Below are 14,926 nucleotides of genomic sequence, written 5' to 3'. Positions count from 1 at the left end.
TAGCCCGTATAATCTTAATTTTGCTTTCCCATTTTTTGCACGGCTCTAAAACTAGAGGAGGAAGTCTTTTGAAAAATGATATTAAAAACAAAGTTAATTTCGAAGAAAACAATCACCAAAAAAGTTGCGAACATTTTTCGATATTGCTTCAGTATATTAGGCATCATTATTTTAAAAAACTGAATCGCTAACAAGGCTGCAGAGACTTCAGTTTTTTTAGTTTCCATTTTTTTTACCAATCATATTATTTTTATTCTTATATTATCTTAGATATCTCATTATAATTAGGTTTCTTCAGCTATTTAGCTTTCAGAAAAGATGTAATATCCAAATAGTGTTCAGATGATGCAAAGATTGATGTGTTTTTTCCTAACAATTGGTCAAAAGAATATATTATCTGAGAAATAAGAAAAATTTTTAATTTTTCAGTTCGATTGTTTATTTTTTTTATTGAGGATTTAACTCCAAAACAATTGACAATTTTAAAGTAGTTTTGTGTTAATTTTTACTAATGAAACAACTTTTATTTCAGTAATTTTTCTATATATAGTTTAAGTTTTTTATTCAGGATTTTTACTCCAAGATAACTTTGTTCTTTTTTCTTTGTTATGAAACCCTTACGACAAAATACATTTATTCTGTTATGGAGTTTTGGGAGCATCAATGAAAGGAAACCATTATTTTGTTACCTCTTCGTCAATTCTTATGACCTTTTAATATGACGAATTGGACGCAAATTCTAATCTTTTGCAAATGTTATTATATAAATATATATGTTCTAAAAAGTTGCAAATAATACAACTCTTGCCAGTACGTTAGAAACCTTAACAGAATTTTATAACTAGATGAAAAAAGAAAAAATGATTTAAAGAACACTGGCAAATTTCTTTGTGCAACAGCCTATACGATTTTAAACTTATCATTCTTTTCTTCGAACATTTCTGTTTGCCTAAAAATATTTTTGCTCAGTAAAGAAAAACGTTGATTTTCATCATTCATTATAGTTATGACAACTTTTAATTAAAAAAAAATTTTCAAAACTGCATAAACTATTTCGATAGCCATCTGTTTGGTAGATAAAGGAATGCTGAGTTTTTTTTGTTATAACTTGATGGGAATGCATTTCTATTCCATAAACCAATTTTATCCCTCTATAAAATCCTAAGCGCCGAGTTCTGATTGAATGTTTGACAGCGAAGGTGAATTCGAGATAAAATCTAAATCATATGGAAGCTGTTGTCGTTTATTAGAAAACCGGTCACTACAATCACTCTGGCAACAAGCATGTCATCAAATTAGAATAAAGATTCTCGTCAATCATCGCATTTTTTTATATTTGACTTTTAAAACAATTCATTTTGAAATCGAGGGCGGGGGGGGTACGTTTTGAGCTTTTATATTTTATACAATGTTGATCAATTGAAGAGTTGGAACATTATGTACGAATGCACATTACAGCTTCTTCTTGTAAGGCCTTTAAATTGAATTTTTGTGATTTCAAAGTTTGAATTTTCTTAACAAAGATCTGTGTATTTTTGAACGCACCGTACCCCCTGTGTGCGTTCAAAAACGTTCTGCGTCATAGACGAGCACAAACGAAAACATCGATCTGGGTAAACTTTCACTGTTTCGTGATCATGAGGAGTAATTCGTAATTTTAGCTTTCAAAAAAAATTGCGCAGATTGTCGAGGTTATCAGGCTGACAAGAAGACATTTTAGCTTTGAACCATTGTATTGGAATAATAAAATTCAATTTGGTTACGCAACCATAGTAACGCCCCGAATTTTATTATTTGCAGATTGATTCAAAAACTGGTCTCTGTCTCTCTCTCTCTCATATGGACTCGTTTATTTGGATTTTTTTTAAAAAAAAACAGCCAAAATATATTTGTATTTGAATTGAATAAGATCTTGGAACTCAGAATTGTTTGGTCACAAGTTGATGTAACAATTTTTTCCTGTATCTTTCTCAAAGGCCCAGATTTATGAGTTCCATCTTTTGTGTTTTCGCTTCAAGAAAGATGCAATAATTGCAATACACGATAGCAGAAATCTTAATCGTTCCATTAGGTCATCACATTATTTACATATTTAATTGGATCTACTTTGTTTCCTACCCCCTCCCCCCCCCCCCCCATTCCTCTAACTCTTTACCTTCCATAGCTTCCCAAAGTTATGACAATTGATTATTACTTTTTAAGACATGCTAGTTTTTACTTTTCACTCATAATAACGTTATAAGGTGATGAAAACAATCAAGCAACTCCTGTAGTTGGGGGTCATTAGATAACTGTTTCTGATCTCGATCAGCTAAAATTTTCGATGGGTTATAAGTTCCAATTGGGGTCTAAGACAAAATAGAACACATTCATTTATGGCCATTTTTTTCATTTGTTGAAATCGTGCCAGAAGAGGAGTCTGGCTTTGAGTTGAGACAGGGTGTTGCCATCTGGTACCACATCCGGTATGCCCTCCTCAGTCCTCTATGAGTGAACCCGTATATGATGAAATTCACCCCTGAATTCGAGTGGGCAAACAAGTCGCATATTATCACCACCTCTAAAAATAAAGTCTACCATTCAATTTGTTCTGAAAAAAAACGAGATATTTTTTTGTCACAATCCCTTTTATATATAAAAATTATATAAAGTATATGAAAAGTATAATAATATTGAATTCAACCAAACATGGTTACAACCAGCTTGGTAGTCCCCAGATCTAAGGAAAAATGAACAAAAACAAGCGGGGTATCTTTTCCATTTGTATTTGCAACTTAATGACTGCCTAGTTTACACCCCCTATAACACGTGTAAAATTCCGGGATCTTTTCAGTTTGTGCCCCCACCCCCCCCCCCCCCAGCTGAGAACACCGAACAAAAACGACACAAGAAATGTTCGGTATGTTTGGTTGTATACGTAAGAAATGGTCGACATTTTCGGTTTGTTCGGTGTGTTCGGTTTCAAATGTAAGAAATTGTCGGTATGTTGGTTTTGCAAGATTCAGTATGATCGGTTCGGATCGTAAGAAAGATTCGGCATGTTCGGTTTAGCCAGACTCGGTATATTTGGTTTCATACGTAAGAAATTGTCGGTATTTTCGGTCTGGAACGTAAGAAAGCTTCGATACGTTCGATTTTGCAAGATTCGGTATGTTCGGTTCGGAGCGTAAGAAAGATTCGGTATGTTCGGTTCCGAGCGTAAGAAAGATTCGGTATGTTAGGTTTAGCCAGAGTTGGTGTGTTTGATTAACAGACGTAAAAATCGTCTGCTGTTTTTGGTTTCATAACTGAGAAATGGTTGGTATGTTTGGTTGACAACGCAGGAAACCTTCAGTATGTTGTTAGTGAAAATTAATATACAAGAGTCTCCCGGGTTGAGGTGTCATCGCTAAAAATCGCTTAAAGATGTAAGATTTGCGATGAATTTGAATAAAAATTGTAATACTTGCTCTCGTATATCTGACAAAATGTGGTTCTTCTATGTTGGGGCATAGTTTGGCTCATAAATGGGATAGATTTTGCCTCAACCGTAAAAACTTAAAAACTCCGTACGTTTATTTTTTGTTAAAATAATGGGATCTTTTCCGTTTGTGTCGCCCTCCCCCCAGTACGTTAAGCTCCCCTCAGCTACAGAGCACGTGCCATTAAATAGTAAATCATTGTGTAAACATATGGTACGCGCGTCTGGGGGTGCAAATAATATGCGGTCACTAAGCTGGGGGCACAAACGGAAAAAGATCCAAACTCCGAATAGTTGCTCTGTTTTTTTTCTGAGCATAACGGCAAGTTTTTTTGACGTAAACTTGCTGTTTCAGTGCTGATTTTACAAGTTCAGTACTGAAATACTCAGAGAGGTCAGCCCGAGGAGCACATTATTTCCACAGGGGAGCGGTAGGAAAGAGTTCCCTTCTGTCCACACAAGAAGGTCTTGTGACCACATATTGGAAACTTTTACCTTCTGGTATGAATTCTGTGTAGTCAGATGTGATTCCAGCCAGGAATAAGACTACCCCCATGGGAGTCCAGGTGATGACGAAAGCAGCAAAGATGGTCAGTAGAGAGACCAGCAGCTGTCTCTGTTCACGTCTTCTCTTCTCACTTCTGGCAGCCGAATCTGGATTGAGAGCAATAAACAGGATTTAAAAAGATCAATCTGAACGGATTTTTAGAAAAAGGCTACCCGTACCTGCAAAATGGTGATAAGCACCATACTTATGAAATTTGTATAAAAAATATCCTACATATATTGCTTTCAGCTGAGAATTTGAACAAAACTATGAGCGCTGATTGACTGTTATGGGCCCTGTTATGAATTACTATACAATACCTTGATGGTCCGTTTGGCCCAAGAATGAAAGTGGCGTAATTTTGGAAAAGAAAAGAAGTCATTTTTCCGGCATTGAAGAGGGAACAACTTGTTTTTTATAATCTAAAATAGTTTCAATTATGATAAAAACTAATTTTTTTCCTTTCGTACAGTAAAACAGGCGACAACCAAACAAATTTTTGTAAAAATAAATTAACGTAAACCGACACTAAAAGAGCCTCATCTGCGATTTCCATGGAAGGGGCACAAATAATAAAGAAAAGGAAAAACAATAAAACATCAAACTGTTCTCAGACTTCCATGGAAGCAGTTGTTTCTTCCTTTGTTTTCTTTTTCATAAGAAAAAATTTATTATATTTCTTTACAGCAACATTTCCCAAAAGCGTAAATTATGAGGTAGTTCTCAAGCTGAGGGAAAGCGATTACAATATTTTAAACAATCAGAGCATTGACCAATGAAAACTAGAATGGTTACAAGAGATACTGCGTGATTCGAAAGAGAAGATCTTAACAGTTATGAAAAACACAAACGAAACGATAAACGTTTGCTTACTCCTAGAATTATGAATTTGGCTGCAATAAAAAAAGAACATTGCTTGGCAAAAATAGATAAAAAACAATGAAGAGTTGAAATTGAAATATAGTGAACTAAAAAATAAAGTTAAAACTGCATGTAAATTAGATAAAAACAAATTTTTATGAACAGAAGCTTCAAAGTGATCATAATAAAAGAGATGGGCCAATGTCTCAAATCTATGTCAAATCATTCCATATGAACCAAATAACAGTTTTCATAAACTTGGTAAAGTGATGACATAGGGCCAGCCCACACAAAAACGTTACAGGTAAGTGAAGAGTGAAACCATAAAAAATTTGAATGACATACACCCCACTGATGTGTTACAAATTGCTCACTTAGTAGTGAAAGTTGAAATTCCTATGATCTGTGAAACCTCGTATAACGTTTTCAGCAACTGTTTTTATGTCATGTATTTTTCTAAATCACTGAAAACGGCTAACCTTTGTTCAAAAAAATTTTTTTAAATCACTTTTGTAACTCTCAACGCGATTTGTTAATTTTTTCTAAACTGAGTTTCTTAGTTGCGATTAGTAGGTGTTCAAGTGTAAATGAAATACTATTGAGGCAATTGCTCAAACGTTACAAATTTTGTGATATAAAACTAGCAATTTCTAATCATCATGTTGCGTGTTTTTTTATCTTGGTAAAGATTTTCAAACACTTAAAAAGAACTGAAATATCTGGGATCCGAGGTATTTTTCTAGGCCTTTTTAAATCATAAATAAGTGAAAGAAAAAAGTTTGTTTGCAATTAGAAATCTTGATTCAGAAACAAGGGCGGCTAAACGTGGTGTTTCTCAAAAGTCAGTACTGGGCACAAGAGTTTTTGTTTTTAATAATTATCTTCCTCTTGTATCTCTATAGAGGTTGCGACTGGACGGAGGAAAACCAATTGATTTTTGAAAAAGACAAATGTACGTTTTTTGGAAATCAACTCTAAAAACGATGGCCTCTAAAAAACTGCAAATTTTTCAATAATGAAAAGCCGAAACGACGGATGAAGTATTTGGGCGTTTTTCTGGACCAATATTGTTTTTGCAGAACATATAGAAAAATCTACAAAAAAGCATAAATGGATAACTAATCCTTTTTACAATTTCAAAAACAAAATGTTCAGTCACGCAACTCTTAGACAAACCCTATGTTCAGCCGTTTCTGCAGTATGGAGGTTTAGTGTATGACAATGCAACATAAACTGAATTGAAAAAAATAAATTGGACACAAAATCATATCTCAAGTATTTTTTTTGTTCCTCGATAACTTTCAACAATGAAGAGTTGAAATTGAAATATAGTGAACTAAAAAATAAAGTTAAAACTGCATGTAAATTAGATAAAAACAAATTTTTATGAACAGAAGCTTCAAAGTGATCATAATAAAAGAGATGGGCCAATGTCTCAAATCTATGTCAAATCATTCCATATGAACCAAATAACAGTTTTCATAAACTTGGTAAAGTGATGACATAGGGCCAGCCCACACAAAAACGTTACAGGTAAGTGAAGAGTGAAACCATAAAAAATTTGAATGACATACACCCCACTGATGTGTTACAAATTGCTCACTTAGTAGTGAAAGTTGAAATTCCTATGATCTGTGAAACCTCGTATAACGTTTTCAGCAACTGTTTTTATGTCATGTATTTTTCTAAATCACTGAAAACGGCTAACCTTTGTTCAAAAAAATTTTTTTAAATCACTTTTGTAACTCTCAACGCGATTTGTTAATTTTTTCTAAACTGAGTTTCTTAGTTGCGATTAGTAGGTGTTCAAGTGTAAATGAAATACTATTGAGGCAATTGCTCAAACGTTACAAATTTTGTGATATAAAACTAGCAATTTCTAATCATCATGTTGCGTGTTTTTTTATCTTGGTAAAGATTTTCAAACACTTAAAAAGAACTGAAATATCTGGGATCCGAGGTATTTTTCTAGGCCTTTTTAAATCATAAATAAGTGAAAGAAAAAAGTTTGTTTGCAATTAGAAATCTTGATTCAGAAACAAGGGCGGCTAAACGTGGTGTTTCTCAAAAGTCAGTACTGGGCACAAGAGTTTTTGTTTTTAATAATTATCTTCCTCTTGTATCTCTATAGAGGTTGCGACTGGACGGAGGAAAACCAATTGATTTTTGAAAAAGACAAATGTACGTTTTTTGGAAATCAACTCTAAAAACGATGGCCTCTAAAAAACTGCAAATTTTTCAATAATGAAAAGCCGAAACGACGGATGAAGTATTTGGGCGTTTTTCTGGACCAATATTGTTTTTGCAGAACATATAGAAAAATCTACAAAAAAGCATAAATGGATAACTAATCCTTTTTACAATTTCAAAAACAAAATGTTCAGTCACGCAACTCTTAGACAAACCCTATGTTCAGCCGTTTCTGCAGTATGGAGGTTTAGTGTATGACAATGCAACATAAACTGAATTGAAAAAAATAAATTGGACACAAAATCATATCTCAAGTATTTTTTTTGTTCCTCGATAACTTTAAAGCATTTCGAAGGTCACAGAACACCTGAAAAGTTTAAACGATCAGGAACATCAAAAATGTTAACTGGATAAGGGGTTTCCAAGTCTCATAGACAAGACTGGCCCCACTATGTTTTTGAATAATACGATTAGAAAAAAGGATTTTAGGTGAATAGGTAGGAAAAAAAGAACTTGAAACTCCTAACGAAACCGACAAAAACGAAAGGAAACCTTGGGTAACTTGAGTGCCTAAGCTATTCAAATTTTTGCGAACTAGATTTCAACATAATCAAAAAATTTATAATGCTATCTGAAGCAGAACTGCCAAATTTTCCATGCATCTTGGGATAGTTACATACAAAGAAACGAATTCCCTTTTAAAACTATTCTGAAAGGGGTCATTAAAATAGCGCTTCTTGTTCTGCTTCATTTTGATCAAATTTTTGATTAGATCCATCACTTGACTGGTTCTGGCCTATTTGAATGTACCTCATGCGCTGATTGTACCAAAGCACTGTACTTTTTATAAGGCGTTTGAAAATTCAAAAGAAAGAGAAGATCTTAACAACTATGAAAAACACAAACAAAACGATAAACGTTTGCTTACTCCTAGAAATACGAATTTGGCTGCATTAAAAAAAGACACTGCTTGGCAAAAAAAGATAAAAGCAATGAAGAGTTGAAATTGAAATATTGTGAAGTATAAAATAAAGTTAAAACTGCATGTAAATTAGATAAAAACAAATTTTTATGAACAGAAGCTTCAAAGTGATCATAATAAAAGAGATGGGCCAATGTCTCAAATCTATGTCAAATCATTCCATATGAACCAAATAACAGTTTTCATAAACTTGGTAAAGTGATGACATAGGGCCAGCCCACACAAAAACGTTACAGGTAAGTGAAGAGTGAAACCATAAAAAATTTGAATGACATACACCCCACTGATGTGTTACAAATTGCTCACTTAGTAGTGAAAGTTGAAATTCCTATGATCTGTGAAACCTCGTATAACGTTTTCAGCAACTGTTTTTATGTCATGTATTTTTCTAAATCACTGAAAACGGCTAACCTTTGTTCAAAAAAATTTTTTAAATCACTTTTGTAACTCTCAACGCGGTTTGTTAATTTTTTCTAAACTGAGTTTCTTAGTTGCGATTAGTAGGTGTTCAAGTGTAAATGAAATACTATTGAGGCAATTGCTCAAACGTTACAAATTTTGTGATATAAAACTAGCAATTTCTAATCATCATGTTGCGTGTTTTTTTATCTTGGTAAAGATTTTCACACACTTAAAAAGAACTGAAATATCTGGGATCCGAGGTATTTTTCTAGGCCTTTTTAAATCATAAATAAGTGAAAGAAAAAAGTTTGTTTGCAATTAGAAATCTTGATTCAGAAACAAGGGCGGCTAAACGTGGTGTTTCTCAAAAGTCAGTACTGGGCACAAGAGTTTTTGTTTTTAATAATTATCTTCCTCTTGTATCTCTATAGAGGTTGCGACTGGACGGAGGAAAACCAATTGATTTTTGAAAAAGACAAATGTACGTTTTTTGGAAATCAACTCTAAAAACGATGGCCTCTAAAAAACTGCAAATTTTTCAATAATGAAAAGCCGAAACGACGGATGAAGTATTTGGGCGTTTTTCTGGACCAATATTGTTTTTGCAGAACATATAGAAAAATCTACAAAAAAGCATAAATGGATAACTAATCCTTTTTACAATTTCAAAAACAAAATGTTCAGTCACGCAACTCTTAGACAAACCCTATGTTCAGCCGTTTCTGCAGTATGGAGGTTTAGTGTATGACAATGCAACATAAACTGAATTGAAAAAAATAAATTGGACACAAAATCATATCTCAAGTATTTTTTTTGTTCCTCGATAACTTTAAAGCATTTCGAAGGTCACAGAACACCTGAAAAGTTTAAACGATCAGGAACATCAAAAATGTTAACTGGATAAGGGGTTTCCAAGTCTCATAGACAAGACTGGCCACACTATGTTTTTGAATAATACGATTAGAAAAAAGGATTTTAGGTGAATAGGTAGGAAAAAAAGAACTTGAAACTCCTAACGAAACCGACAAAAACGAAAGGAAACCTTGGGTAACTTGAGTGCCTAAGCTATTCAAATTTTTGCGAACTAGATTTCAACATAATCAAAAAATTTATAATGCTATCTGAAGCAGAACTGCCAAATTTTCCATGCATCTTGGGATAGTTACATACAAAGAAACGAATTCCCTTTTAAAACTATTCTGAAAGGGGTCATTAAAATAGCGCTTCTTGTTCTGCTTCATTTTGATCAAATTTTTGATTAGATCCATCACTTGACTGGTTCTGGCCTATTTGAATGTACCTCATGCGCTGATTGTACCAAAGCACTGTACTTTTTATAAGGCGTTTGAAAATTCAAAAGAAAGAGAAGATCTTAACAACTATGAAAAACACAAACAAAACGATAAACGTTTGCTTACTCCTAGAAATACGAATTTGGCTGCATTAAAAAAAGACACTGCTTGGCAAAAAAAGATAAAAGCAATGAAGAGTTGAAATTGAAATATTGTGAAGTATAAAATAAAGTTAAAACTGCTTGTATATTAGATAAAAACAAGTTTTTATGAACAGAAGCTTCAAAGTGATCATAGTAAAATAGATGGGCCAATGTCTAAAATCTATGTCAAATCATTCCATATGAACCACATAACAGTTTTCATTAACTTGGTAAAGTAATGGCATAGGGCCAACCCAGACAAAAACGTTACAGGTAAGTGAAGAGTGTTTTCAACGCTATTGTACTTTTAGACACCAATCCCAACGAAACGATTTTAGGTGAATTGGTAAGAAAAACAGAACTTGAAACTCCTAACGAAACCGACAAAAACGAAAGGAAACCTTGGGTAACTTGAGTGCCTAAGCTATTCAAATTTTTGCGAACTAGAATTCAACATAATCAAAAAATATATAATGCTATCTGAAGCAGAACTGCCAAATTGTCCATACATTTTGGGATAGTTACTTACAAAGAAACGAATTCCCTTTTAAAACTAATCTGAAAGGGGTCTTTAAAATAGCGCTTCTAGTTCTGCTTCATTTTGTTCAAATTCTTGATTAGATTCATCACTTGACTGGTTCTGGCCTATTTGAATTTACCTCAAGCGCTGATTGTACCAAAGCAATGTACTTTTTATACGGCGTTTGAAAATTTTCCATACATTTTGGGATAGTTACATACAAAGAAACGAATTCCCTTTTAAAACTATTCTTAAAGGGGTCATTAAAATAGCGCTTCATGTTCTGCTTCATTTTGTTCAAATTCTTGATTAGATCCATCACTTGACTGGTTCTGGCCTATTTGAATGTACCTCAAGCGCTGATTGTACCAAAGCCCTGTACTTTTTATACAGCGTTTGAAAATTCAAATATTATCTAAATCTAGTTTTGGCACATGAAATTTATCGTTAGAAAAAATTAAATCTTGCATCCTAGCAAGATTTAAGTAGAATATTTAATAGATACCCGAGAAAAAACAATGAAAACCTGCACTCTGTACTGAAAAATTTCTCTTTTCACCCTAAGTTTCTCTTGTTTGCAAAAAAGTTCAGTTGTACATAAATGAACTAATACTTTTCAACTGATGACCGAAAGTGCCTCTGATCAAACTCAATCGAACTAGACAACTTCTGTACGCTCAAAGTGCGTTGAACGTGTCTCTGATTATACTCAAGTGCGCTCGACCTGCTTTCCAGAGCAAACCTACCTCAGCTCGAATTTTGATTCGTTGGATCCTGGATTAAACTTTATATATAAATAGAACATTTATGTACAATCACAAATCTTTTTGCTTCTTTCTACAGCTGTTGAAATTTAAAAAAAACCATATTAGAAAAAAAGTAGACGAAGAAAGCAGCAGACAAATTTATTCAAGAAAAATGACTGCAAATTTTATTGAGAAGAAGCATGACTGAGCAACTTTCTTTAGGAACTTGAAATGAATGCTAAAATTGTCGTCTAAATCGGTAAGTTTTTTAAGAGCTCTATGAATGATTCGTCTATTTTTTTCGTCGTCGTAAAAACGACTGATCAGCCAAATTGGATTATCAAAAAAAAGGGCCGGGTGTAAATTCCCATCAACCTCGGATGGAAAAAGACCCATTTACGAATTTTAAAAATATGTAAATTATTAAATCAGATGGAGAACGTGCTACAGAAAAAACCAATGGTAGCACAGCTCGACCGGAACGAACTTGCGAGATTCCTACATGTTAACTATCCGACTTGCAAAGTCTTACATTTTTACAAGTTAACACTCTTTTGTAAGAAAGTTGTAAGATAATATTGTTATAATTTCAATTCACAGAAATTGTTGACAAATTTATTGGTCAAATTGAATTATTAAACGAGCTGCGACTTCAGAAAAACCTCAAGCTCACAAATACTAACAGACAATGTGATATCTGTAAAAAAAAATCCCTGTATTGCTCACAAAAAAAGCGTATTCATTTCCAATTTCCTTATATTCCAAAGTTGTGAACCCGATCAAGCAATTTACTAACTTTTGGCTACTTTGTATATCTGCCAGTAGCAGTAGGAGATCACAGCCAGAGGAAGTGCCAGAGCTACGCCTGTGTATATGATTGTGTTATACCACCAGGAGTTGTCCAGAGTAAAGCTTAAAAGACAACAAAGAGAGTTTCGAAAACAAGTAAAGCAATATATTTTTCAAATCTTTAAAATGTAAACTGAAAAATTTATTACCATAACAAAAGTTTGGTGAAACATTTACATTTAACAATCACTTTAAAATCATATGAAAATTTGGTCCTTAAAGTACTACTGAAAATAATTTACTAGTAAAATACTAGTAAAGTTTAGAAAGTGCTTTCAAATGAAAAGCTGAAGTCGTTGCAATTGTCTGTTTTCAGCGAGAGACCAAAAAACCTGTTTTCTCCTAGCCAATGTCACAGGCCAGAGTTAGATCTGATTACGCCATCTTCTAACATTATGGGGCTTTATGCACTTGAATTACGCATAATTCGGTAAAATAAAGTTTGAGCTGAAAAGAATGTGCATGATGGTATTGACCTGGTCTGATCAGAAGTTGTTTCCTTCAAGTACTTCAACCGTTTTAGTATCTGAATTTTCAGTAGCGTCAATTTCCAAACGTAAGAATTGAAGGTGCTGTACGGTCGTATATACTTTAAAGTTTGCACTCTATAAACTGACAATCATAGGTATACATAGTCATTCTTTGGCATTCATATATACCTTATAACATGAGACATTTATGTCTTATGAAACCGAGAAAAGTATAATAAGTGCAAAAATATGTGATAGTTTTCTGCGTATCAGCGTTTGAAAAGTTTAAATTTGAAACAGGAGACAGATTGACCAATACTTCCCTGCAGTGCAGTAGAGGTGGATTGAACGTATGACCCCCGTAACCCACTCCTGGGTAATTAGCCAGATCAAGCAGACACACACAGACCCAAATCATGACCAAAGACAGCACTGTCCCTTTGACCCCAAAAAGTCGAGAGTACAACTCGTTCTTGCAGATGAAGATAAAGCTGAAAAAAATCCAGGATCTTTTCCGCTACCCCCCCCCCCATTTGCACAGCGTACCTTGTGACCACTTTCTCAGTAGGGACCACGTGCCCTCACGTAGTAAATTGTTATGAAAAAAATACACATACGGTTGTAGGGGCTTGTAAATAACGCGCACCCTCTAAGCTTGGGGTCGAAACTGGTAGAAATCCTACTTTTTATGTAACCAAATGAGCACCCTTGTCCAATTTCGTGCCGTATAATAAAAGGTCTACATTGCTGAATCTCACAAGATAAGCTTTGGCGTTTTTTTTTACTCAAATTGATGCAATTTCTTGGAAGATATTTCTTGTTGCAGGTTGTCAGAGTTGATTGTTTTTTCCAGAATCGCACGTTGGCTCTTTGTATCTGAGCAATCCCTGTTTGTCCAGGGCTAAGCTACTCAAAGCATCAGACAGTGATCTGAGGTGATGCTCAACAGGGTGGGGGGGGGGGGGGGGTGAGTGCTTGCAAGGCATGAGTACACTACTCAAAGTCTGTCTTAATCATTTTGACATTTTTCTCATTGATCAATATTGCCAACTAGTACACCAAACAGCACACGACTGAAATGATCTATGATATTAAAATTTTCGCTAATTATTAAAAACCCAAAAATGAAAAATTCTAACTAACCGGTTGATAGCGACAAACATCATCGTCCAGAGACTTCCAAAACAGGCCAGCATGCATATGATTCCAGACACCTAAAATGACTGACCCTGGAGTTCGCTGCAGATTTCGAAAAGCATTAGTTTGAGTACGGTGCTTTGACATGTCTCTTCCCAAAATAAGGTACCGCTCTTTCAGGTACCGCTCTTTCAGGTACCGCTCTTTCAGGTACCGCTCTTTCAGGTACCGCTCAGCAGCTCTTGAAAATTTTGGTACCCCATTAAATTCGCACTCTAACTAAGTTTGCCTTCAGATCAGAGATGACTGTTAAGGCGTGTGTCTATAGATATGGACAGATTTATATAACCAATATTCAGAAGTTGAAGCGGGCATTTTCTTAAACCTAGATTTCCTGTTTTGTCAAACTATTATGTTGATAATAAAAAAAGTTAACGGATGGCAAACGAGAACCATACTTGTACGCACACAATTATTGGGCCCATAAAACAACTTTAATCTGCAGTCCAAGAAAAAAATTGGAGACAACTATTGTTTGGACATGAACATCTTGCAGCTCTTGGATGAGGGTTCTAAGGATTAGAACACCTGCCTTAGACAGTCTGGGCATTTGATTTTTTTCCCTTTTGGGCTGTCCAAGGATGGCAGCATTGAAGTTGCAACAAAATATCTAAAGTGCTATTACCTCGCATAGAATCGGGTTCTCCAACATGACCCCCCAGGTTGAGGTATGCGCTCGAAACGGTCCTGGTCCAGACCATTTCGAGCGCACACCTGACCTTTGTGCGCTCGAAATTACAGGGTCTGGAAGGTGGAATGAGCGCTCTTGAGTCTGATCATTGGCGGATTCCAGCGCACTTCGAGCGCATACATACTGAGTATCTAACGTGTTCATACCTCACATAGAATCGGGTTCTCCAACATGACCCGGTCCCCGTAGATGACGCCAATGAGGGCGATCGAGTTCATGAACATCACTCCGAGATCGAACAGGGCCAAGTTGGCCACAAACAGGTGAGCCAGTTGACGCAAATGTTTCATAAACATCAGACTCACTATCACTGAAAACAAACTTTGGCTATTTTGAAATAGTTTAACGCAAAAATTTTACAGAAGAATTCGTGCCAAAAATCTAGCCAGCTTTAAGTGAAAAATACGGTTGATGATGTGGTTGATTGAAAAGATTTCTGTAAACAATAGCATTAAAAATATCACACGTAGAAACATAAATTGTTAGTATATGTGTTTCCTGAGAAAAAAACTAGTCCATTTAGCTAGTTCTTGATTAGATGTTCCATATTTTTTCAGATATAGCGAAATATACCAT

At 34.7% G+C, this 14,926-nt stretch overlaps 1 protein-coding gene and 1 long non-coding RNA gene across 2 annotated transcripts; both read right to left on the bottom strand.

Moving 5' to 3' along the window:
* Positions 1–2,336: 2,336 nt before the first annotated feature.
* On the bottom strand, positions 2,337–12,376 carry LOC142356221 (B2 bradykinin receptor-like). The gene is made up of 4 exons (XM_075408175.1): positions 12,372–12,376; positions 11,940–12,055; positions 3,956–4,114; positions 2,337–2,560 (listed from the first exon to the last, which is right to left on the bottom strand). Exons 1-4 carry the CDS (start codon positions 12,374–12,376, stop codon positions 2,370–2,372), a joined length of 471 nt encoding a protein of 156 aa, XP_075264290.1. The 3' UTR covers positions 2,337–2,369.
* Positions 12,377–12,844: 468 nt separating this feature from the next.
* On the bottom strand, positions 12,845–14,558 carry LOC142356216 (uncharacterized). The gene is made up of 3 exons (XR_012761380.1): positions 14,497–14,558; positions 13,606–13,676; positions 12,845–12,953 (listed from the first exon to the last, which is right to left on the bottom strand). It is a non-coding gene; the product is annotated as an uncharacterized LOC142356216 (long non-coding RNA).
* Between the last annotated feature and the right edge of the window lie 368 nt (positions 14,559–14,926).

The sequence above is a fragment of the Convolutriloba macropyga genome, unplaced genomic scaffold (genome assembly GCF_964194025.1).
Source record: "Convolutriloba macropyga unplaced genomic scaffold, txConMacr16.3 SCAFFOLD_90, whole genome shotgun sequence".
In the NCBI taxonomy this organism is placed as follows: domain Eukaryota; kingdom Metazoa; phylum Xenacoelomorpha; order Acoela; family Convolutidae; genus Convolutriloba; species Convolutriloba macropyga.
The sequence above is the reverse complement of the archived record's forward strand: the minus strand, read 5'-3'. Positions and strand labels throughout refer to the sequence as shown.